Below are 26473 nucleotides of genomic sequence, written 5' to 3'. Positions count from 1 at the left end.
TCCAACACAAGCGATTCAATGAAGGTTTAAGGGAACGTCGTCAAATTACAGGAAAATTGAAGCAATCTGTAGGCTACATTTCGGCCAGATAACTAAAAATATACATTATCGTATTAAGAATGAAGGACATTGTCTGTACTCACATCTTTCCTGTGTAAATACTACAAGTTTTTTTTTTTGTGAGACTCAAATGTGAGGGCCAAAGAAAGCTGAGGGAGAACCGATGCTACTTACCTAAACATTAACGCACCCAATTTTTTTTAAAATAGCCTATTTTACATTGCTCACTCACACATTGGCCTACATGAACATATGTAATGACCCTGCAAGCTATTTGGATACTTAAACCCCCCTTGATTCACAAATAATATCGAAATGTATTTTGTATGTAACAAAACGTCATACCAAGTGTCATTTATTTCTAAGAAAATAAGCACAAGCACATTTTTTATATGAATATATATTATATATATATATATATATATATATATATATATATATATATATATATATATATATACACATACATACACAATATAAATATATGAAGAGTTCAGATGCAAAAGCCTCTAAGTGCATCTGAAAAATTCTTCTAGAATGGTTATTTTTTATCAAGCTCGCATAACTTAAATATACGAGCTTGATAAAAATGATCATTCTAGAAGAATTTTTCAGAATGCACTTAGAGGCTTTTGCATCTGAACTCTTCATATATAAATTATATAATGTTCAAAATGAAGACAAAATCTATTGTGGTAATTTTCACTTTTGGCACATTTTCTTTTCAAACTTTGAATCATGTCAATGTAAATGCAATTAACTACACCTTACTACACCTACACTACTTACTCTACCAGGACCTCATTGCAAACTTGAGGGGAAGTAACTTGAAACATCCTGACATTGAAAACAAACATTCTGACACCAGTCAGTTAAAAGTAGTTGGAGAGATGGGTCAGAAAAAGTAAATCTAGTTCTGACGAAAAACTGATCATTTGTTTGCAGATGCCATTTGGTGTAATATATATCTTTTTTTATTTAATGACATTCAGACATTTTCTTTAGTGTCCAGAAGTGTCGGACACATCATTCTCATAATAATTAAAAGCATTTCAGAAATGACAAGTCAGCAGTAAATAAAAGAATGATTTAATAGATTATATCTCCATTTCAAAAGCCTTATTGTACACAAATTATTTGAATTGTTCCAACATACAAGAGCAGCTCTACTGACCTGCTTTACTACAGTTTGAGTCCGGCAGACAGCCAGACGAGCCTCTACTTGAAACTCGAACACCATCATTTCATACCCCCTCTAACAAGCAAGCCCCAGTTTCACACTGGCAGCATGCATGTGAAAAGAAAAAAGAAAAGAAAAGAAAAAGAGGACAGGCACAATAAACATCTCTAGTTTTCAAATATATAGCATATTCCTATCTGTGTGACAAGCATACATTTGGTGCAGATGAAAAATGGCAAAAGTGATGAACAAAAAATAAAACAAACGAAAACCACAATAACAAAAAAAAAAAAAAGAGACGACCTCAGAGATGTTTCTCTGAAATCACAGCCTTCAGCAAAACTGAGAAGTCCACAAATCCCAGAAGACATTGCCACTGGCACTGGTAAGTGAAAAAGTGCAAAGACTGAGTATCTGTATGTGCGCAAACACGTATATGCTGAATATAACTGGACAGAAACAGCCATCAACGGCGGTATACCCCAAACGCAACAAAACTAAAGAAGATGGTGATGCCCACGAGTGAGGCGGTGGCAGGTGCAGTGAAGAACTGCCGGTACTGGATCTGGAAGTACCAGAGCACAGACAGCATAAGCACGAACAGAGGCACCATGAGGCTCCCCACGTTGAGAGCCACATGCACCTGGTCAGCAGCCCGTGCCCCAGCAGGCATGGCCCGTGTGGCATGCTGCGAGATGTGGCAGTGCAGAACACTGTTGTCAGCCAGGTTGAGAGAGGCCATCGTCTGGGCATCGTCCTGAAGGAGCTGGCCCTGGTAAATCAGACGTACCTGGTGCTCCTGTCCAGCAAAGTAAGTCCTGAAAATGCAATCAAACAGAAGTTTATATACACACAATTACAAACACCTACACATACTGGTCTGCTTGAATCTGTGCTCACAACAATGATGCTTGACTTATGAACATTAATAATTACTGTATATCCACAAACAGAAACAGGTTTAGGCAGACCGCCTCACAATACTGTATGAAGGTGAAAAACAATTGTCAGAAATATAGACTACACCTAACAATAATCAATACAATCATAATTCTACCAAATAAGAGTGTAAATGAAAAGTAGACTGAGGTTTAAAAAACTACGTTTTTAAACTACGTTTAAAAAAAAAGCATAATTTTGAGCAAAAAGCTGAAAAAAAAAAATCTACAAAAACTACATCTGGATTGGATTCAGAACGATGATCAAAACATAGATGGAGTAGATCGAGTCCATCAACAACCCTCAAGGCTTCACAGTCCTAGAGCTCGTCCTGTTTGGAAACATTAGCCAGTTTTGATTCGTATGCCGTTTATATATCGATGATCGCATTAATTACATATGCAGTCACTTGTTTCTGCTTCTTCTTTGCCTCTGTTTTGATCAGGATATTCAGTACTCTTACAGAAGATGCCTAATAGCGGAAAGAATTAAAGGGCCCCTATAATGGATTTTTGAAAATGACATCTCAGGTAGTGTGTAACATAGCTCTAAGTGAATGAAATCATCCTGCAAAGTTTTTAAATCTGAAAGTGCACCGTATATAAAGTAATTGTCTTTCAAAAGTAAGATTGGACTCTGAGTCAAATGAATTGCTTTTCAAACAAGTCATAAGCCGTTTCATTGTGACATCAAGACAAACATTAGCATATTGCCCACCCACTTATTGCGCATGCAGACACCAGGGAAAACTTGAACCTCAAACCAGCAGCTGATTCCTGTGGATACTGGATAGCATCATGTCCAGAAGACGCTGTGCTCTACAATGTGAAGGTAAAGCCAGTTTTTTTTTCACTGCCCAAGGAGGAGCATGTGAAGAATCAGTGGTTAAAATTCATCTTTAACACGATATCACAGCAGTATAATCCTAAACTTTTGCTGTGTTCCCTTTATTTTACTGACGACTGCTTCTCAAATTTCAGAGTTCAATGCAGGATTCACAAACCGCTTGCTCTTGAAAGATGGTGTTCAAAATACTTAGTTTTGAGTTTTAGATTGTGTAGGTCTCCTGCTAACTCACGTTATCACTGTCTTAAATACTTCTGCTAATCAGTTTGTGGGCCACTATCACCTATAACTGTGTCTATTAAAGGCAGGGTAGGTAGGTTTTTTCTAAAAAACTTTTTCCCAAATTTGTTTAAACTGTCTTTATATACCAATACATAATTAAAATGTAAATACTCTGAAAAGGAGAGTATAAAAATCGAGTGTCTGTAGTCCTCTCAGGGCAATAATAGAGTACAGAATAGCTCTTTCGCCATTATCCTTTCGTTTTTCATGTGTCACAGAGTGGAAGAGAAGCTCTCTGGAGCACGCATAAACATCACATCCTTTTCATTTTCCCGACAGAAACGTCTACAGCCTTTCATAAACAATCTAGGAAGTCGGGGAAGGTCTCATTTTTTAAGTTTCATTTCAAGCTGTTTACACAATGGCAATAAAAATAGTGAGTAATCCATGAACATTTCCTATATATTATTTAGCCCCTTTAAATAACAGGGGTTCTAAAAGCAGTTTATGTTGGGTTGAGAATATAAGAGCTGTTCTTTCATTCTGATTTTATTTTAGCTTTGATATAAAAGCAGAATGAGATGAGATGTAAAAAGTTGACCATATTTAAGTTCAAAACACAATGTCATAAGTCGCAATATGATTTTTTGGTCAAATTGTTTAGCTCCAGACAAACAATTGACAAAGAACAATAATAACAAAAGGCCTCACAGCCTTCAGAACTCCTAAAAAAAAAAGTTCCGAAAAAACTTTCAAGTTCACACCGTGCAAAAATGCAAGTACAAAAATGTATTTTTATTTGTCATCTAAAAATGCTGTGCTGATGCATTTAAACTATTTTAATGGAACATTCTTAGGTAGTTTGGAATAGTTTGGAATAACTGAAGAATTTAAAAACAAACAAAAAAATGAATGAAATAAGCCTACTGTTTTAAATACTATCGTTTGCAGAGAATGTAGATATTTTGTAAAGCTGCTCAGCAATGTTTAAATTCCATTTAAAACAGAAGAAAAACTCCACAACAAATGTAGAGGATTGTGCATCGATTTTCCTTGCAAACACACAAGCTGCCTTCCCAATGAATAACTTTTCAAAATTGAAACTCTCCAATCTGACCTCTTAAAAGGGTGCATTCACCTACTGCAAACATGATGTGTTCCACACACTCAATGCCTCATGTTTCCACAAGAAGGCCCGTTCTGCCTGATTTTAATAGAATGGTTACTGCTTGTAAGAATGGATAATTGTGTCTCATAAGGCTCAAGGAGGTCTGTTTTTTGGTTCACTTTTCTGACTGAAAGAATGGTGCTACACACTGCATAGGAAAGAGAAGTGGTGTTGGAACAAAAGGTCTCTGGCGTGTTTTTGCTGAAATTTTCTTGGCAGAAACTTTCTTATTGATTGACAAAATGTATGTTGCCTGATGACAATTAGCAGGTAGCCAAGGATACAATTCATATGCAAAAATCAAATAAACACCAAAAATGCTTTCTTAAGGTTACTATACGTCTACCATCTTGTCATAAATGTGAAAACAGAAGACAAACAGAAGCAGAAGCATTTAGTACTGAATTGAGGACACCTGTTTAAATCCAATTGAAGTTTTGAATTTGAATTGAGGTACTGTACCAAACAGAAATTTTAAATTCTGTCTTCACTTACTCACCCTCATGTTGTTCCAAACTTATATGACTTTCTTTTTTTTGTGGAAGCCAAAAGAAGATATTTTGAAGAATGTTAGTAGCTAAACAGTTTCATTGACTTTCATTGGACAAAAAATACAATGGAAGTTAATGGGTACTGAAACTGTTTGGTTATCAACATTCTTCCAAGTATCTTCTCTTGTGTTCAGCAGAAAAAAGAAATGCATACAGGCTTGGAATGACAAGAGAGAGTAAATGATGATTTGTAGGTGGACTACCCCTTTAAGGACGTAGAATTAAAAAAAAAAATAAAAATCAAAGAAATTTGCAGACTAGAAACCCTCACCCCGTTTTGTTTTTAAACCATTTTAACCCAAATAGGCTAATTGTTTCCATCTGCTGCAAACTGTATGCTGCCTTGAGTGTCTTATATCTTAAATAGAACAAACATTTGACACCAAACTTATATTAGGTTGAGTTGAGTATTCAGTTGCTTACCGTTTAATGTAACCAATCGTGTCTTGAAGATTCACTTGCGCTGTCCTCTCTGTATCATTCAAGAACTTCAACCTGAGCACCATGTTCCTTTGGGTGTCATTCGGTGCTTCTTCGGCCGAAGGCTGCGTGGCACTTGGGGCGCTGGCTGGAGGCTGAGTCGAGGGACCCGCTGATTCTCGATGTCTCAACCCATCCCTCTCAATCCCTGCTTCCTCCAGGAGGCCACCCTCACCTCCTTCAGCCCTACTATCATCCGAGGACTGCCCCACCGCTCCTGCTTCTGTTCCAGGCTCACTCTTATCATTCTCCCTGACACCGCTGGGTGACGAGTCCGTGTTACCCGAGGGGAGCGGGTCCTGGCTATCAGTCTCTGTGGAGGGGGAGGTCCCTGGGCTAGGTGAGAGGAGGTGTTCAGGGGGTTCAACAGTGTGAGTGGAAGCCCAGGCCAGAACCAGGACGAGCACCAGGAACACCACTCCAAAGAGCAGGGTGACCTCATCACCCACCCCCTCTATTAGAGCCATCCTGGTCTGCTGTGTCCTGGACTAAGGCAACTTCAGACTAGGCACCTACAGCACATGTTAACAATTACTGATCACATTCATGCAGTTCATTATTTCTATCAAATGGAAGGTCTGCATTATGCATCATTCAGGGTTCCCACAGTTTTCAGTAAATATCCTGACCTTTCCAGTCATTACTGGATAAGGCTTTTTTAAAATCAATATTTTTAATCACAGACTATAATCACAGAGATTGCACAGGCATATTTCCATTTATATGAATAGATTTACAATTATAGCTAGTTATTACTGGACAAGCACTTTTTGAAGCAATTCTAGAACAATCGATGTTCACTATAAAAATTTAAATAGCTTTGAAAGATCTTCCTCATTTTGTCTGTTTAATGCCATGACAGTTTCTCTAGATATTTTCATGGTGAAAACTTTATTTACTTATTTAACAATTTTTCCTATAAATTCTAAAACTACATTTTGAATAACTTGATTAAAACACTTTTTAAGGGTTCCAAGAGAATAAACCAATTTTCTCAGAAGAGAAGAAATTCAATAAACTGTTTTCTGACTATTTCATGAAAACACGTTTAAAATTCACATATATTTGCAGGTTTTCCATGACTGTGGGAACGCTGATCATATTAATAAGCCATGATACAAAGATTTTAACCTTTCTGTTGTCTTGGGGGGAACACAAAAACACAAATTTCCAGTTTTCTTTTAAAAATAACCAATTTAAAGAAAGTTCCACCTGTGGTCTATACAGGTCAAACCTGACCCTTGTTGGAAGAGTTATGGTGCTTTTCCACTGCATGGTACGGCTCAGTACGGCACGGCTCGGCTCACTTTGCTTTTCCGCTGCAGTTTAGTACCGCTTCAAAGTGAGTGGGATTGTAAGTTGCTGAAAAACTTTTTCATTCCCGGCTCGCTCCTCGGCTACCAACGAGAGGAACGTCTGCACCTCGTCTACTGACCAGTCACCCCAATTCAGCCATTTCTTTATACTTTTCTTTAATTTATTATAATTTTTTTCAAGCAAGTCGTTTATAAAAATACTGCGAACAAATAACACCGCAGTGGCTGTTGCTGACTATTTAAATCTAGCAGGTTTGGTGTCTCGTGTTGCAAATCCAATGACGCTGGCAGTGACGATTCTCTCTGACCAATCAGTGATCTGTAGTGTTTTCACGTCACATTTTAGGATCGGTACGGTATGCTTGGAACCTCAACAGTATTTAAAGCAAGCCGAAGCGAGCCGTACCATGCAGTGGAAGAGTGCCACAAAGTGAGCCGAGCCGTACCGTACCATGCAGTGGAAAAGCATCATTAGTCATGGCCTTTCAGCATTTAACAGCTTTAGATTTGACTCCATATTATTTTACATTTACTAAGATTTAGCCCTCACGCTCATATTGTCTACTTAAAGGTGCAATAAGCAATTTCTGAAAAACGCTGTTGAAAGTGGATTGGACAGAGCACCACAACAAACACACTTGTAGCCAATCAGCAGTTAGGGCGTATACACTGGGGCTGAACGATTAATCGCAATTTACATGTAATCGCACTTAAATCGAGATGGCTTATCGCGATTTTAAAACCGCAAAGGCTGCGATTATTTTTTATGCGTAGCTTGTCATTGATGTACGGCTCTGTAAACGCTGCTCCATCACTGTGAGTCACTTATAACATGCATTTGAAAAAACAACACGCGTCAAACATCTTTCCAAAACATGAGAAGCATTTATGAACCTCTTGTACAACAACAGACATTTAATAACATGCATTTACTCCAAACTCACTTCATAACGACAGTTGAGCATCCTTCTGTGAGATGATGTGCCTTCTTACACAGAATAAGGCAGTCGTGTATTTAAGTCATGTTTAATCAAAGCAATTCAATCTTCTGTTTATTCAGCTACAGCGATAGGGATTTCCTGGAATAATGCGCATTATTGTACTTCTGCGGCGGGGCATATTTATCGTGTTTGCATGAGAGCGCCCTCTGGCGTTCAAATGGGGCAGTATTTACTACCAATCAGCCGCACTCCACTGACAAGCTGCGCATAAAATAATCGCAGCCTTTGCCAAATCGCGTGCGGTTTTATTGCGATTAATCGTGCAGCCCAAGTATACACTCATGATGGGGGAGGAGAGAGAGCACAAGAGGGAGATTTGAAGAAAGACTGTAGAAAGAGAGATGGCTGAGAGACATTACAAAAGAGAAAAGTTCAAAAGAATATCACTGGAAAAAGAAGGGTTATGAGCTTTAGGACCCACAGTAATTATAGAACAGCTTTCCAGCACTGGAGAGACCGAAGCGGGAAGGCGTGAAAAAAGTGGCGCTGAGGTTGCTTTGTTTCTGCTCCATAAGTGAGTAACATTGGTTTTGTGGGTGTGCTGCTGGCGACTAAAAAACTCTTGCTTTTATATATTCGTGTGCTTATCCTTGTCATGCGTTTGTCAGCTAAGCTTTATTTTGCTTCTGCTATGATGAGATATATCAACTCTTGCATTGTGTGTTTGTGTGGGGGAGCAATGAAGGGAGGGGTGTGTTTGTTTGGGTTGATTTCAAATATCAACAGTGTTCAACGATGATTCTCAGAAATCGCTTACTGCACCTTCAGGTTACAATGGTAACAAAGATTGATTTGTGAAATATGAATGAATCATAGAGCCTGGAAGTTATTATAAAATATGAAATGCCAAAAATGATCAAAACACCGTAAGCTGAAATTAAAACCTAAATGGTGTTTTTTTTATACAAATTCTTACCCCAATTAATATTCAATAAGTGTTTATTTTACCCATAAAACCAGATTTTTTTTTAACTTTATATCACTGTACGCAAATCAAGGATTCATGAGTTTGGTAAAGATTGAGATCATCTTTAATTAAGGCAAGACAACAGATAGCCTAAACAGGGTAGGGTACACATTTGAACTAATAGATATCACCATATTTCCCAAATTGAAGTACAATTGTATTAGACGTTTTCTGAAAGGTTGTGTTTAAATTATAAAGTACGGCATTATCTACATTTCCAGAACAAAAAATCTGAACATTGGACAAAGCCAGATTCAAAATTATTCTTTCATTTTGTTGGCATACTGAAGTAAAGATTTCAGGCTCAGTGTATGAGGGGGAAAAAACTAATTTCGAGAAAATGGCCTTTAAAGATATGTAGTGTAATTGAAATCTAGAAACGCAAATAGATAAAGTGTACTAAAGTAAACACTTAAATGTGTATTTTGGATGTTTTCTTTTTGAAAGAGGACATGTTATGGAAGCCCAAAATCTCAAAATTGACCAGTGCATGAAAATATGTTTTTTGTCTTCCATTAAAAACTAAAGATCATTTTAAGATAATAACTGGTCTATAGAGTTTACTATGTTTTCCCAGAGCATGACTGTGTAAGCAGTAATAATCTCTGTGTACAGTCATTTAAACTGTTACAAGCATAAGCCGCAACCTTTGAACACAAAAGCAGTGAAGTGGTCCCTTCAGTAAACCAGATATTTCCCCACTCTTTAACTGGCTGTCAGCAAGTTTCAGGCCATATTTCATGCCTCCTGATAACAGACAGCTCCTCTCATCATGCATGAAGTCAACTGCACAGCACCTCTCTCAAAAGCAAAAAGGGTAAAATATGTTTCTCAGAATATATTTAAAACCTCTATGACTTCCTTTTACCGATAGAACAAAAGAGGAGAAAGTAGGCAGAATATCAGGGGCTGACCGCCTCAATCTTTTCAATTTCATACCATCTTTTTACATACAATGAACGTGAAGAGAGGCTGTCATTCTCGAAAACATAAATAAAGCCATACAGCGAGACATGAGGGTGAGTAAATGATAACAGACTTTTCATTAGGGGGTGAACTATCGCTTTAAAAGCAATACCTTTTAAGTATATATAAATTTATTTAAGTAAACAGGTGTGATGACATGAACAGCAGGTGAATTTACGCGTCTAAATCATTAAACATAATGTAAAGGTACGAATAAGAACAGGAAATGTCAAAATGTCAACAGCCACGTAGCCATTACCTACAGAAAAAGTTGAAGTTAACTATTTTTTTTTTTTTACAAAAACGTCCAACTCTCATCTTTTCTAAAGCCATGAGTTTAGGGGTCATGAGCATCAGGTGTGTGTTCATTAGTGAAGCTCTGTCTGTGAACGTACAGGCAGGTGAGCGCTCGCGCACCGCTACAGCCACGAAACAAGCTCGAGAGCAGCTAACACGCGCTCAACACAGCTGTTACGCCTCAATTGAACGTGTCCTCGAAATTAGTAGAATTAAAACTTTGTAAACAACATATATGAGGCTCCAAAATGACTTACCGTTGTCATATCACTTCGTATGACGGTCCATGATTCACACCGTTTAACGTATGCGCTTCCTGATGGCAGGCTAGAACGATGCCACAAATACTACTTCCGGTTAAAATAATCTCCCTTCAAAATAAAGGTTTATTGGTTTGACGCAAATCCTACAAGTAATAATAGTCACAAATTAAACCATTTTAATCGATATTTTTTCACCCAAAAATAAAAATCCTGTCTAAATTTACTCAACCACAATTTCTGTCTACAATATACAAATACAATACAATGTCCATATAAACATATACAATAGAACTCAGCACTTTACCTGTCAAGTGTGCTGCCTGTGCCAATATTGCTTCTGAGTTACATTCAAATGAACATGCACTGCTCCTTAGTTACCACGTGGTGCATGTATTTTGCAACTAGATAATCTGAAGATGTTGTCTTTACTGTCTGTCCTTTCACACACAGATGCTTAGATGTGTCAGACAGTAAATGAAAAACTCGAGCTGCCACTACCATCTGATCAGACTGTTAAACAGGCAGAATCCATTATGTTGAAGATGACTGCAGAATACCTTTTTAAGACAATCATTTCATAATTACATATTCAACTTTTGATGGGAACATTAATAGGACATATCAGCAGTGATAATTGAAAAGAAGCTGAAATAGTAATAAATACTGAAAAACTTCAGCTGAGTTCATAATTCAATATTCTATAAAAAAAAGTTCATATTTTATTTCATGGTCGCTTGAAGTTAAAGCAGTACAAATATTAAAAATAAAACTGAAGTAAATTTGACAAATAAAAAAAAGATTTTTTTAAATTTTAAAAAGCACAAAACTAAAACTATAAAAAAGCTAATTTAAAATGTTAATATATACTATAATAGTATATAAATTATACTAAAATAACACTGCATATCAGTTCCAACTAGATATAAGCAGGGGATACCTAAAATGATTTCTTCCTAGTTTGAAAAAAAGAAAAATTCAAGACAAAGTTATCTGCTTTTTCATTTTTAATAATCTTTTTTTATATAGACATTTTAATATGTATATATATAAACAGACATTTTGATCCATTTCCCCACCTGCTACCTGACACACAGACATTCACTCACACAGTCCACTTACATTCACTTCCCATAATAAATTATCTTTCCCTCTAAATAAAGAGCAAAGCAAATGCACACAGATAAAGTGGTACATGGTTGACTCGCACAAAATACATCTTCCATATTAATAAGATCTGACTTTTAGATCTTTATACGTTTCATATTCATGTAGAGGCAAGCAAGGCCTTGATTTAACAAACCTTCATGGCTTTAGTTAAAACAAACTATGCAAAATTTATTTTGTACTTAGTAAAATAGATTATGATACTTAAATATTACACTTGATTGTTGCCTGTCACGGTGATAAAAAAAATGTATGTGACAAATCCAACAAGATTCCATGGATAACATTCTTTTTAATGATTAAATTAACATACATTTTTTAATTGCTGCTAAATTTTACTTGTCTATTCATAAGACTTTCATTAAACGTTTTGTTTAGAATTTATCTGAAGATTATATTGAGGACAGATCCATACGCTAAAGGCACAATCTAAAAATGCAACATACTCCACATGGGAGATGAAAACATTATTTAATAACTATCCTGCAGTCAACTTTGTGCATTGCTTTTCCCCTCACGTGATACCAAAGCATCATTTATTTTGAGAAAATAAAATATATAAACATAACTCATTCCTGCATATAATAATTCTTGTACATTCCAACATTTCTATTCTGTAACTCCATACAGTTCACATCATAAGACTTTCAATCAACATCTCCACTTATTTCTTGATATACATGTCCATATTTTTTCCCCAAACCCTCAATTATTTTAGGTTTAAAACCAAAGAGCAGCAGTGGCTGTGGTGGCAGCATCTGAAATGCAAATATCTGTGGCTCATCACCAGACCTCTGCACACTTGTGTCCGCATCCATAAAATATATTATGCTCCTCATACTTGCCCCAAAAGACCAAATTATTGCCTACTCCCAAGCCTGCACCTAAACACACCAAAATAACAGTGAGGACATGAAAGTGGATGTGGGAACACCATCAAAAACAAAAATAAAATGCTGGGGAACGTATAATAAACAACCTGCTCCTCTCACCCCCGAATATATACCAAAAACACTCACTCTGGACAAAATATAAAACATTTCAGAAGCGTTGCTGAATATACTCTTCATTGAGAATGAAATGGTCCTTGATCACCCACTGAGGGAAGTACTGTCTGTATGCGTTATGACGTTGAATAAGCTGTTTTCCAGGCACAGTTAGACTTACTACATTAACCTTTTTGATTTTTGCCCAGAGGAGACCTCTGAATAATTAAAGAATGACAATAACACCCACCCAGATTCCTTGTGTCAACTGATGTTTTGTCCTGAAAACAAGGACTGTTCACATCCGTTGTGTACAAACGCACATACGGACGCTCACATACACACACGGACACATACATACACCATAGTCTTTCTGAAAACAACAAAACCTCTTGAAAATGCAGAAGTCGCACATGCTCACTGAAGCACATGAACACACACTCGCTTCGTTTATGTCGTCATAAAAGAACCTCCAGGAGCTTTTTGTGTAGGTACTGCTTCACTTCCTCAATCCCATTCAGCTTCTCCAACTCCAGATAGGGCAACTACGATAAAATAAGAGTTAAATAAGACACAGAGAAATTCTGCATGCATTAGTTTTATTTAATTAATTTAATGCTTCCTTGTTAAATAGAACTATTAATTTCTTTAAAAAGAATTTTACTGATATTTTCCCCATTCAAACAGACATTTTTTTAGTAGAGCCCGACCGATATTATCGGCCGATATTAGGCATTTCCCGAACTATCGGTATCGCCATTTATAATGGCCGATAAATGAATATTAAAAAAATTAAATAAAAGCAGCTAGAGCTGGACCCGAATATTCGTTCGGTGGGTTGGTATTCGATTTGAAAATTTGACATTGGAATATTCGGGGGGGGGGGGGGGGGGGGGGGGTTTGCACACCTGGGATCCCCCGCGAAATGGTTCTCATTCGCGCTTGAATAAGGCCGGCGACACACTGGCTGCTGGCGTGAGCGTCTCAGCTGCGTGGCGTGTCCGTTTTTATTTAGGCTCCCATGTTAACAGGTTGGAGTTTGCACACTGCCTGTGTGAGACACGCGTCTCAGATGCGGTTCGAGCCACGCGGAAAACGCGTGCATGCTAGAAATAGAACCGACGCCGTGTTCCAGCAACTGGACTGTTCTCTGGCTAGAGCGCAGAACAGCGGAGTTTGTATGGACCGAAGTGCATGCCTGAGCTTGTGTTTTGGGTTAAGCTGCGTTGCTTTGACATTGTGGAAAATAGAATAATAGTAGAAACAAAATGTATTAGCCTTTTTACCCCTTATTATCTATCTAAATTAATCTCGTTTTTAATTTAACTTAATTTCGTTTTTCTTTATTTAAATTTCGTTTTTTCTTTATTTAAATTTCGTTTTTCTTTATTTAAATTTAGTTTTTTCTTTATTTAAATTTCGTTTTCCTTTATTTAAATTTCGTTTTTCTTTATTTAAATTTCGTTTCTCTTTATTTAAATCTACCCTTTACTGTGTCAGTAATTTGTTAGTCAGAAAAATATTAGACTACCTTAAAAGTATTGCTTAATTTAACAGACGTGTGCGTTTTATATCACTGCAGTGTCCGTCCTCGGAGCATAAGCCCCGCTGGCGTGAGGTGTGCCGCTTCCCGCTCGCGCTGTTCTGTAGTTTACTAAAAGTTTATTAATTCTGAACGTGCGGCGTCTCGCGTGTCCATCTATAGGCTATTGCACCAAATGCGACACTACACTCCCTTATGAGGTCGATTGGATGAACGGTTCTCGAAATAATCAAAAATAATCAAAATAATATCATCATCATTGATTTTTTTTAATTATTACTGTCAATATTAATAATAATAGTTGATTTTTTTTTTTTTTTCAAAGGTTGTTTTCATATCTTAAGTTTGTATTTTTATATATTATATTTATCAGAACGGTTCATGTTTTGTTACGCGTTTCTGGATTTTTTTTAAATATATATATATATATATATATATATATATATATATATATATATATATCAGCCGATGTATCGGAATATCGGATTTTTAAATCACCAAATATTTGTATCGGTATTGGCCTTAAAAATCCTTTATCGGTCGGGCTCTATTTTTTAGAATAACTGCAGTCTTCAAATGTATTTTAATGTACATGTGTTGACTTTTACTGCAAGTGTTGATTTTAGTATATTATTTTTATACACGAAATTAGATAATTGGATTTTGATTACAGATTTTTTATATTCCCCATAACTACATATATATATATATATTTATATATATATGAAGAGTTCAGATGCAAAAGCCTCTAAGTGCCATCTGAAATTTTAATTTGCATTGCCATTCAAGTAAAATTATTGAACTTAAATTTACAAGCTTGATAAAAATGATCATTCTAGAAGAAAATTTCAGATGGCACTTAGAGGCTTTTGCATCTGAACTCTTCATATATATATATATATATATATATATATATATATATATATATATATATATATATATATCATTTAAAGTAATCTCTACTGTTTTAAATAAACTAGACAGCATAACACAAAATGATCTCTTAAGCCTGTAAAAGTAATTAATAACAGAATAAATCTAAATTGTTCAGTGTTCACCTGTAGTATAACGTAGCCCAGTAAGTGCAGGTGACGATCTCTCATGGCCCTGGATCCCACCAGCACGTCAGAATTATGGCAATAATGCCATTTATCATTTACAGACATAATAACCCTGAACATGAAGAAGGACAGAAACTATGTGTTAAAGATGATGAGCAAGACATTCAAGCCCAGATGACACACAGTTTGAATGATTCAGGAAGGACTGACCTCTTCACCTGCTCTCCTGTGGTCCGGTCAGCTTCAGGGTTGTCAGGGTTGTGAAGCTGCAGTGGAGAACCGGCCACTACATCACTCTCGCCACCCTCTGGGTACGACACACTTTCGTAAAACGTAGTGATCTCACAGTCCGGCACCGGGTTCGCTCCTGTCGCAGCACCCCCCTCGTCCTCCAGGATTTTTCCAATGGAGAACTGGAACAGGGAGTCTTGCGGTGCAACAGTCCCTGGAACGGAGGGTCCTGTCTGGGTCAGGCAGTCTGAGGGGCTACTGAGAGTGGAGCTGTCCTGGCTCTCCAGAGAGTGTTCCTTGGCTAGAGTCGAGTAATAATCTGAAGAGGTGTAATATGGGTTGTAGTCCAGCGAGACCGATCCATTAGGGCCGACCCTCTGAGATCCTGCTGCTGCTGCTGCTGGAGGACGCATGTGAGCGGAGAGGAAGGCAGACTCCTCTCCGGCTCGTTTGTCAGCCCCTTCCTCCAGTGACGGGGCAAAGGGAGAGAACTTATGGAAGTCGGTAGTGAGGGCCGCGACAGAGCCGGACCCATCTGGAGATTTAAGGTTCAATACTACACACGGGGTTGAACCTGCGGCTAATAATGCTGCTGGTGTGCCTGTTCTGATGGGGAGGACGCGGCCTGTGCTGTCGATCCACAGCAGGAAATCTGTCGTAAGAGAAAATTGCACATCAATTTAATATAAAAATGCACTCATAGAATTTGAGGTTTGCATTTAGCAGATGGTTTCATTCCATGTGACAAAAGAGCCTTTTGCACTGGGTAGTTATAGGAACTTAGTTATAGGAACTAGCCACCAGGGCAGTTCCTCAAGATCGAAATGATCTAGGGCCATTTTCCTGGTTGCATTCGCACCGCCACTACGACTCTGAAGTGATGTAGTTGTGACTTTTATTTTGACGGCACTGAGAACACCAGAGCCTGAGCACACAGCCCTCCCAATCTCCATCTTCATTCGTTTACAACAGTCCTGTCTGATACGTTATTAGATAGAACTGTTATACAAAGAAAGTAAACAGTACCTCTCAATAACACGTTTACCGTGTTGTTGATGCCCAGTCTCGCTAGCTGAGCAGAAATACATATTCATGTTTGGCTTGGTCCCCTCAAAGTCACGTTGGATTTTCTCCTTAGAGTAAAGGTTGAGAGGTCCATCTATCACAGTTTTCCATGTTCACAGACTAAGTTTGTGGAGTAAATATATAGGCTATAAACTGTGTGTGACTGTGTACATAGATTTTTTTTAAATGGCAGGTGCTAGTGTTTGGTGCGTTCTGCCAATCAGCGTACACTTACATCACTGGTAGTTCCTATTGTGCTGGGTTACTCTGAAGTAGGAGCTAATTTAGTTCCCCCAAAGGCGTTCCTAGAACTAAAATCGTTCCCAATTCCTGCAGTGCGAACACGCCAAAAAGCGGATACTTACGCCAATAGTTCTAGGAACTATGAAAAGGTTCCTTCGGTGCGAAAGCCACTAAAGAGTAACTAAATAAATTCGTCAAAACCCAACAAATGTCTGGATTGCAAAAAGAAAATCACCCGTGTAATATCCTGGTGCGAGAACTTCATCTTGTTTGTAGCCATGCTCGCCAACAAGCTGCCGGAGTGCCTCTGCAACCAGACCTTTATAACTGAAACACAAATACTCAGTTACCTGGAAAAATTGGTGCCACTTCTCTATTTCCAGATACTGGCAGACTTCTAAAGTCACTTACCTGTATTTGCGGTTCACCTCATCTGCAGTTAAAGCATGGTCAAACATGAGCACTTTGTGGGTGTCCTGAAGGCGAGGTCCAGTGTAGTCTCTGTATTCCAGCTCTACGGCTGCATCCAGAAGTGAAAGGTACCGACGCACGATCAGGGCGTATGGGCTGTCTACATGGAAAAAGAATTAAGCTCAAACTTTACTGCAAAGAGGAAAGAAATAACTATCTTCTCCACTCGACAATCCAGCCAAAAACATGTCTGGGTAATATTTCATTAACCACAATAATAAAACAATCAATTGAAATTAATTAAATAATAATGAATTCCTATTAATAATCATTAATAATTCCTATTAATCAAATAATCATGAAAAATCAGGGTTTCCACAAAAAGCAGCGCAACTGTTATCACATAATAGTAAGAAATGTTTCTTGAGCATCCAATCAGCACCAAGATAAAAAAAATAATTTTAGAATGTTCTTTATTTTCAAATGAAATTTAATTGCACAGAATTTTAATTTCTAGACATTTAGTCTAGTTTTCTAGACATTTCTTTATCCTTTGTGGAATTCATTTTTAATGTTTTTAAATAAATAAATCCACCAGCAGAGGTCACCATTGATATATGTTCTCTATGATGTGTTTGCATGAGTGTTTCCTGCTCCAAAGCAATTTCAGTGTTTACTTACGGGTGGCTAGGACATTATAAATAAAACATTAAACATTAAAAAACAAACATGAAGCCATTAACCATCTGAGTACATAAGGACTGGCTATTTTATCTTCTCAAGAGAGAAGTGCTGGTCTTCTTAGACACTCACTCAACAAACATGCCAGTTAGGTTGCTTTCAAAACACGCATTCAGTAATGACAAACTCCAACTCACTGGTGACATTGCTTATGAACGATGGAGAAAAGACACGGTGAAGAACAAGCCCAGGAAAATGTCCCAGCTGGAACAAGGACATGAGGATGTTTACAGTTGCCAGTGGAGAGCTCAGAGCCTTTAGTTCAAGCACCATCTCCAGCTTGGAAAAAAACTGAGCCTCATTAGCTGGCCGATAACTCATACGACTGAATGGGAAAACAAGCTTCTGGATCACCTAGACAGAGGAAACATTGAAAGAGGAAATCTTAAATACAATACACTGGTTTCAACACAATTACACAACACAGAAAAGGAAGCCAGTTATTAGTTTATTTTATTATTTATTAAATACATAAACAACCCTTTAGTACTGAAACCAGTCAATTTGCCTAACCTTGCTGTCCAGGTATTCACCCTTCTTGACCAAGAAGTCAGCGATGGTGTCTAGCAAGCGTGTTTCTCTGAGACGATGGCGAGCGATGTACTTGGCAATGAGGGCCATGGTGTAAGGCGTGATGCTATCAACCTTTTTAGGCAACTCCTCTAAGAAGACAAACAAGGATTTAACGTTAGCCTCATTCAGTTATTGGCAACAATACATTTTTAGCATAATTTTAGCAAACATTTTATCATTATAAATATCAAGCGGTCAATGTTTGGCCCCTGCTGGAAGATCACCATTAGATTTCACCTTGGACACAATTACAAATTTTAAATAATAAAAGATTATTAACAGAAATTTCTGAATTATTACAGAAAATGTTGTTTACCACGACAGTGTATCTTTTGGCTTCTAAAAGCATTTTATGATGGATTTTTTAAATACTTCACTTTTCACACATCACATACCTATTATGCTTTAAAAAAATGCTCATGTAATAAATGAAATACATAGAAAACATTTCAGAAATATGCTGAAAAATATACTGATGTAATACATGAAATATATAAATATAATATGAAAATATGCTTTATACACACACATATATATAATAGATAGATAGATATATAATAGAGTTTATATCTCACAATTCTGAGAAAAGATGTCAGAATTGCTGGATATAAATGCTCAATTATGTGTTATAAAGTCAGAATTGCGTGAAATAAAGTCGCAATTGCGTGTTATAAAGTCAGAATTCTGACTTTCTTTCTTGCAATTGCGACTTTATATCACGCAATTCTGACTTTATAACACATAATTGAGCATTTATATCCAGCAATTCTGACATCTTTTCTCAGAATTGTGAGATATAAACTCACAATTGTGAGATATAACGCAATTGTGAGAAAAAAAGACGGACATTTTTTTTTTTTTACCTCAGAATAGTTTATATCTCACAATTCTGACTTTATAACACGCAATTGCGACTTTATATCACACAATTCTGACTTTATAACAAGCAATTGCGACTTTATATCATGCAATTCTGACTTTATAACACGCAATTGCGACTTTAAATCATGCAATTCTGACTTTATATCTCGCAATTGCGTGTTATAAAGTCAGAATTGCGTGATATAAAGTTGCAATTTCGAGAAAAAAAGTCAGAATTCTGACTTTATAAGACGCAATTGCGACTATTTCACGCAATTCTGACTTTATATCTCGCAATTGTGAGATAAAAAGTCGCAATTATCTTTTAAAATGTTTTATTCTGTGGCGGAAACAAGCTTCCATAGTTTTTTGACAGTTATTTTGAATTGTAATAATATTTCACAGTATTACTGTTTTTACTGTATTTTTTTATCAAATAAAAGCATGGTTGGCGAGTTAAGAAACTCTTTCAAAAACCGACCCTGACCTTTTGAAAGGTAGCGTATATATAAATTACAGGGCTCAGAGAGAATTACTTAAGTGAAGTAAGTGTATTACAGGCTAACCTTATGAAGACAAATGTGTCATTAACTCACCAGCAAGACTGCTCACAAACTTCTCCTGCCTGTTCTGGTAGAAGAGGTGGGAGCTGAAGATAAGCTCGAGGCTCTTGTTGCTAGCCTCCCTGGCACATGCTGACAGCATCTCATCCAGCAGAGCCATCTCATGGTCCCTGACGCTGCTAACGCTGGCCAGCGTGTGCTTCACCAGCCGCAGGATCTTCCGGTTCACCACCAGCAGCTCCGGGGAGGCTCCGTCCGCCGCCCGCAGCGCTCTCCATTTAGTGCGGTAGTAGGAGAGCAGGAGGAAGAGCGTCTGGGGGTGGCGTTCCCGCTCGATGTTCTTTTCTAGCCCAGCGAGACACGACTCAATCAACGGATGCTGGCTGGACGGATGCAGCTTCATGCTGCTGCTGAAAACCATGGAGATGTCCTTTTGGTTGAACTGGGACAGACGCGCCTGGGACTCTTCCTCCAGCACCTGCACAATCTGAGAGTCACTGGGCAGCCCTAAATGAGATGGAGTTGAAGTTTTAGAAACTATAGATATACAAAATATAAATTGTAACTTGGTGGCTGAATGACACATCAAGCAGTGACAGGAGCGCCAGATGCTGTATTTCACCTAAAACTAATTTAAACAACATTTTTCTACTTTAAAACTATTTTCTAAGCCCATTTGCTTAAATAACAGCATACACTTTAGCTGGCATGGGAAACATATTTTGCGCTGGAACTGAGCACTTTTTTCCCTTTTAATAAATATTCTTAAAGATTTTTTTTTTCTTGAAATAAATATTTATTATTGCTTTTTCAAATATTTTATAATTTATTTAAATAATTTAAATTAAATATTTTTCAGCCGACATAAAACAATTTGAAAATGAAATGAAATGTTTCTACAGCAATGGACCAATCAACGTTAAAAACTTGATGGTGGAATGTACGGGACAAGCGTAATCCCATTAAGAGGGAAAAAAGTGATTTCCTTTTTGAAGAATGAAAAGGTTGACAAAGCTCTGCTTCAAGATGAAGCTCCAGAGAGACTGTGTTGTGCCATGTATTTTTTGCATCTTATACTTCAAATTATAGGGCAGTGTATTCTAATTAACAAAATTTTACACTGAATACTTGTACTACATAAAATAGCTTTGTATGCAGATGACATCCTTTTGTTTGTTACTCAACCGGACAAGTCTATCCCAGTGATTATGGAAATTATTGAACAGTTTAGTATATTTTTCAAGTTTCAGGATTTAAAATTAGAGCAAATGTATAGGACTATGCATGAGGATTCGGATAGATGCACTCTCCTGCTATTGTCAATGTTAGGAAGGATTGCTTTGATCAAGATGATAGTCTTGCCTCATTTCTTGTACTTATTTCACATGATCCCAATTCTTTTAAAATGCACTATAAATAAACGTATTAATGGCTGGTTCAGCTCTTTTATTGGGAACCGATAGTAAAGAAAAAAGGAAAAGACTGAAAAAAAAAGAACACTGAAACTGACTAAGATGCAACTTCCCAGAAATAAAGGATGTCTTGTGATTCCGGATATCACAGTTTTGGTATATTTTTGAATGGGTGAAGATGATCCAGATTCAGTTTGGTTGGACACTGAATCCCTCAACTAAGGCAATGGTTTACCATTTTAAACGTATAAACTGAAGTTAATCAGGAGTTGGGAAGGAAAAGCCAAAACTCTGTCGCCTATTACTCCAATACAGGGACATTTTGATTTTCAGCCTGGAATAATGGATAATGGTTTCACGTTGTAGAGAGACGTTGGTATAACCACTATAAAAGGATCTGTTTGATAAATAGAGGTGTTGCTATCATTCAAACACTTTGAAATGCATACATATTAAAGCCTATAGACCTTATGCGCCAGAGAAACAACATCTTTAGAATATTGTCTTTTAACTTCCGTTTTTGCGGTCGCTCTGTATATTTCTATGGCATTGCTGTCCAGGAGTAATTCGATTTTGAAGTGGATTTACTTAATGTAAAGTTAACGAAAGTTATCATGAGGACTGTAATGTTTAAAGAAGATGAGTTAAATGTCAGTCGACCGGTAAGATTTTAAAACGAGCCGTTCATTCATAAACACGCAAAATCGCTGTGAAAATACAGATCGGAAGTCAAAAGACTACGAGTGCAGCACTGAAAAAGGGCAGGGTTAAATAAGGTCTATTGGGTACAGATTTGTAAGAGATTAATCGCCAGTTTCACAGACAATGCTTAAGCCTAGGCCCAGCCTAAATGCATATTTGAGCTGTTTTAACGGAAAGTATCCTGCACTGACATATCTTAAAATATATCAGTGCCATTGTTTTGTCTCAAGATGCACACCAGTAATGAGTAAGAGCATTTTTCTTAAATGGACCTCTGATAAACCGCCAACAGTGTCGGAGTGGCATAAAATGATGTGATATTTGATTTTCTGTCACTGTAAAATATTACTTACTGGTCAAAACGGAAAATGGATACATTTTATTAGCCCCTTTTTTTAAGTATATAGGTCCCAGGATTTCACATATCTTTTTGCAAAACCTTGGCGGGTCAACCTATTTTTTTGTTGTTGTTTGTTGATGATGCATGTATCTATGGTTTATGTTGGAATGTACTGTGATCTGTGGTCAATGTTCTATGGTTTTGTTATGTTAAACAATAATAAATAAATAAAAACATTTTTCAAATTTGTAAATAATGTACCTCGTATTTCCATGTACTTTTGCTTTAACAACAGCATACACTTGAGCTGGCACAGTAATTGTATTTTGTGTTTGCACTAAGCACTTTTTGCCCCTTCTTTTCTCTTAAATATATTTTTGAGCATATATTGTGTACAGGCTTTTCATTTTTTTTCTTTTCTTGAATGATTATTATACAACATACTTTCCTAATATTTTATAACAATTAATTTAATTTGTTAAAAAATATTTTTCAATTGAAAAATTTTTATGCACTGAGCATAACCGCTATATTTATTATAGAAAGCTCCATGATTTGTCATGAAAACTGATAAAATTGTAGAAAGTCACTGATATTTCAAGCCCTGTAAATCACCTTCATTAAAATAACCCTGATATTTCAGAGACAAAATCAGAACTCTGCTAATTGGAAGTAAGGAAATCTGACCTTTTAAGGATTGAGGTCACATGGACAATGTTAAAAATGTGCGTTTTTAATTAATAAACTAATAATAGTGCAAAAAAACACATGCTAAAAGTTCCCGTTGATGTAATCTGACTACATTGTCATTGAACTGAAAGTGAAGGACTCACCAAGAGCAGCTACAGCATAAAGGCAGTTAACAATGCTGAAGTTGTCGAACTTGGAGCAGTCACTGACAATGGCATCACAGAGAGTCTGAAAGTCCTGATTATCCAGAATGTGTCGTATAGCGTTCTCCCCTGAACCTCCAACAGAGGTCGCTGGCAAGGCTACTTCACCCGCTCCTCCACCACCGGCGCCACCCGCCTGACCTCCAGCCTGCTGCAGTACCAGGAGCTGACCGATCTTTTGTAGGGCAATGGGGTAATGATTGTGCGAGATCTTGCCTGGATTCTGCGTGACCCAGCGGAGGACTTCATCCACGGTGCGCGAGCGATCGATCAGTCGCTTCATGGTGAAGAAGGTGTCGTAGCTCATCTTCTCATGGATGAAGTTCCAGGTCTTCTTCTTGCCGTGGTGCAAATGTGCATGAGGCTGATAGTGCGGAGGGGGGAGGGGGGCGACTTGAGGGTGCGTGTGGTAGTGCTGGTGGGTCTGGTAATGGGGCCGGTGGGCATCTAGACGGGCTTGATAGACGGGTGGGTAGCTCTGAGAATGATGGACATGAGGGTGATGTGGAGGGAGTGGATGATGGTGGTTCTCCAGCATGGGCGGCCCTCCTCCCATCAGGCTGATGCGCCGACCTGGCTTGCCCCCACCACCGCTGTACATGCGTGTGGTGTACATACTAGTAAGAGCACCTAGACTCAGTAGGCGAGAAGGCTGGTGGGGCGAGGAGAATCTCCTGCAGGTTAAAAGGCCAAAGCGACCAGGCAGCCCCAGCATGGTATATTGGGTGGTCCAAATGTGAAGTTCAAGAGAACACTCCTGCAAATAGAAAGCACATCCTTTATTAAGTACATTTCATAGTCCAAATATTTTTTCAATCTGTATACAGCAGATTTTAGTGCTGAACCACAGTGAAATGCAAAATTATGGTTCAGCACTTATGCTAACTCTTCTCCACACCAATGAAGCAGGCAGGAGCAGCTCCAGAAATAGAAGGTAACTTGAGAATTGTCAGACTCATGTTCCCTTTCCTTCAGGGGCTGAGAGGAGGAGAGGATATCCCATCCTCACATCTGAATCAGACCTAATTTATTAATTAAGATATACGTTTATGAATTTTCATTACACAACAATACAATTATTGAGGTTAATTAATGAGGTTGATCCAGATATAAAACTTTAAAAACAGATAAAATGTGCATCTAGACTTGGATGTATACCACAGCTTGGGGTCAGTAAGGTTATTTAAAAAAATAAATACTTTCATTCAGCAAGGATGCATTCAATTTATAGTAAAGGTAGTAAAGACATTTATAATGTTACAAAAAAATTATATCTCAAGTAAAAACTGTTATATGGAACTTTAGATAAGATTAATCAATTTAGATTAGTCTTTAGTCTTAGAAGAAACGTTACTTGAGCAGCAAATCAGCATATTAAAATGATTTCTGAAGGATCAAATGACACTAAAGACATTAAATACATTAATATAGAAAACAGTTATTTTAAATTGTAACAATATGCAGCATTGGTGAGCATAAGAGACTCCAGTATGGGTTCAACATCATCTTAAAAAAGCCTTGTCAACCCCAAACCTTTCAAGAGTTTTAACAGTTGTGTAATCACATATTCAGGATCACAGGGACCAAATATACTAAAGCACTGAAAAATGCATATCAGACAAGCACTAATGCAAAAATTGGATATTGAATATTTCATTATGAGTTCAACTGCTGTAAACAGAGATTGACATTGAATGCCTCATGTTGGTGTTCAATGGTTGGACTAGTCACAATGATATGCCATTTCCACAGCATTTGTCTCCTTTAAAGAGAAAGGAATTGGAAAATAGACATATGAACCACTTTAATTATGCTTTTTTAAATCGAAATAATGTATCATGGTTCACAAAATAAAAACAACAACATAATTGTTTTCAACATTAATAATAAGAAGAAATGTTTCTTGAGCACCATATTAGAATGATTTCTAAAGGATCATTTGACACTGAAGACTAGAATAATGGTTACAGACTTGCAATATAGTTATATGAACTACTTTAATTATGCTTTTTATTTTATTTTTTGGAGCTTGACAGCTCTAATTCGCTATCTTCTGTGCCACCGAAGATAAAAAAAAAAAAAAGTCATTCTGGTTTGGAACAACATGACGATGAGTAAATAATGACATGATGTTTGACCTAAACTTCTAGCATTCCCTTTGTCGCTTGTTAATAGTTTCGTGTCAGAAAAGCTTGATTTGTCTTGAAAAATACACCACTATAAAACGTTACAACTGCTGCCATACGACCTCGCGTGATGGTTAAAAGCAGGCTTACATGTTTATCTCAGAGGATAGCGCGTGGATGGATGTGAAGGGTCAGGAGGAGGATTTTGCCCGCAGGAGTCGGTGGCATTGGCAAGATTATTGCCGATTCGACGGTTGACTGTGTTGCACAGCGGTGTGGATTCAGAAACTGATCTTTAATAAACGTTTTAAGGGGACTGACATGTTGTAAAAGCTGGATTTATGGAGCATCTGCTGAGGCCCCGGAAGAAGAGCAGAGCTGGCGCTGCTAACGAGCTGCTACACCGATGATTTCACAGTATCTGCGTGTTGAAGCTGCGGTTGTTTTGCTCTGTGTCGCGAAACGCTGAGAGTTGTACTAAAATATGGCTAAAAATACAGAGCGTGAATCTGGTACAATCCGGTAGGACATGGCTTGATCAACATGCACGACTCCTTCCCCAGCAGCTAAAGTCAGTGATTATCAGTGTAGGTGAAGGTAAAGCTGTCTGATCGGAACTATTTCTCTGTATGATCCCGATACAGACTCATAATCTCATGTCGCCGCGGCGGACTCGTCTGTCAGGGCCTGGTAACCTCGGGGTGCCCAGTCTTCCGCTACACTCCCCTTGCACTCCGCCAGTGGTCGTCCGCCGCCCCGGTGTTCGCCATGTTCCCGGAAGTCAACAGAGACAGTCCGGAAACACGTGTTTGTCAGACGGACAGTTTTTTCTTCCATAATATTAGTTTTTTCTGCGTTATATCATAATTTGTTTTATCATCCAATTAAAGTCTCGATAGGCTTTTCTATCTTTCTTTCTTTTTTGTTTCTATCTATCTATCTATCTATCTATCTATCTATCTATCTATCTATCTATCTATCTATCTATCTATCTATCTATCTATCTATCTATCTATCTATCATTAAGGACTTTTTAATTAATCATACCAACATTCATTTTTCTTTAGTGATCATATGCTTTTGAAAACTAAATGCCCCCAGCACTTGGACCAAAGTTAGTGTGTCTGAAAGTGTTATATTAGTCAAGTTTCTTTTTTATAGAGCACAAGTTTAACACAAGGTTGATCCAAAGTGCTTTACAATAAAAAATAAATCAGAATTTAAGAGAGAAAAGAAAAAAAGAGACAGAAGTGGAGATAAAAATCAAGTATCAAAATCAATCAAAATGTATACAATACATAC

At 37.5% G+C, this 26473-nt stretch overlaps 2 protein-coding genes across 3 annotated transcripts; both read right to left on the bottom strand.

The window, feature by feature from the left end:
* Positions 1 to 1014: 1014 nt before the first annotated feature.
* Positions 1015 to 10407, bottom strand: tmub1 (transmembrane and ubiquitin-like domain containing 1). The gene is made up of 3 exons (XM_081374677.1): positions 10251 to 10407; positions 5390 to 5958; positions 1015 to 2058 (listed from the first exon to the last, which is right to left on the bottom strand). Exons 2-3 carry the CDS (start codon positions 5911 to 5913, stop codon positions 1707 to 1709), a joined length of 876 nt encoding a protein of 291 aa, XP_081230803.1. The 5' UTR covers positions 5914 to 5958; positions 10251 to 10407; the 3' UTR covers positions 1015 to 1706.
* Positions 10408 to 11262: 855 nt separating this feature from the next.
* Positions 11263 to 25960, bottom strand: fastk (Fas-activated serine/threonine kinase). Of its 2 annotated transcripts, none has more exons than XM_081374649.1 (10): positions 25322 to 25960; positions 22986 to 23802; positions 19732 to 20205; positions 18215 to 18363; positions 17839 to 18055; positions 16961 to 17120; positions 16785 to 16876; positions 15221 to 15893; positions 15008 to 15122; positions 11263 to 12951 (listed from the first exon to the last, which is right to left on the bottom strand). In XM_081374649.1, the coding sequence occupies exons 2-10, from the start codon at positions 23758 to 23760 to the stop codon at positions 12865 to 12867; spliced, it is 2742 nt and encodes a 913-aa protein (XP_081230775.1). In that variant the 5' UTR covers positions 23761 to 23802; positions 25322 to 25960; the 3' UTR covers positions 11263 to 12864. The 2 variants fall into 2 exon arrangements, with proteins under 2 accessions (XP_081230775.1, XP_081230776.1); XM_081374650.1 differs by having other exon boundaries at positions 25818 to 25937.
* Positions 25961 to 26473: the final 513 nt, after the last annotated feature.

This window comes from Scardinius erythrophthalmus (assembly GCF_964197995.2).
Source record: "Scardinius erythrophthalmus genome assembly, chromosome: 9".
NCBI lineage: Eukaryota > Metazoa > Chordata > Actinopteri > Cypriniformes > Leuciscidae > Scardinius > Scardinius erythrophthalmus.
This window is presented reverse-complemented; position numbering and strand designations above follow the sequence as displayed.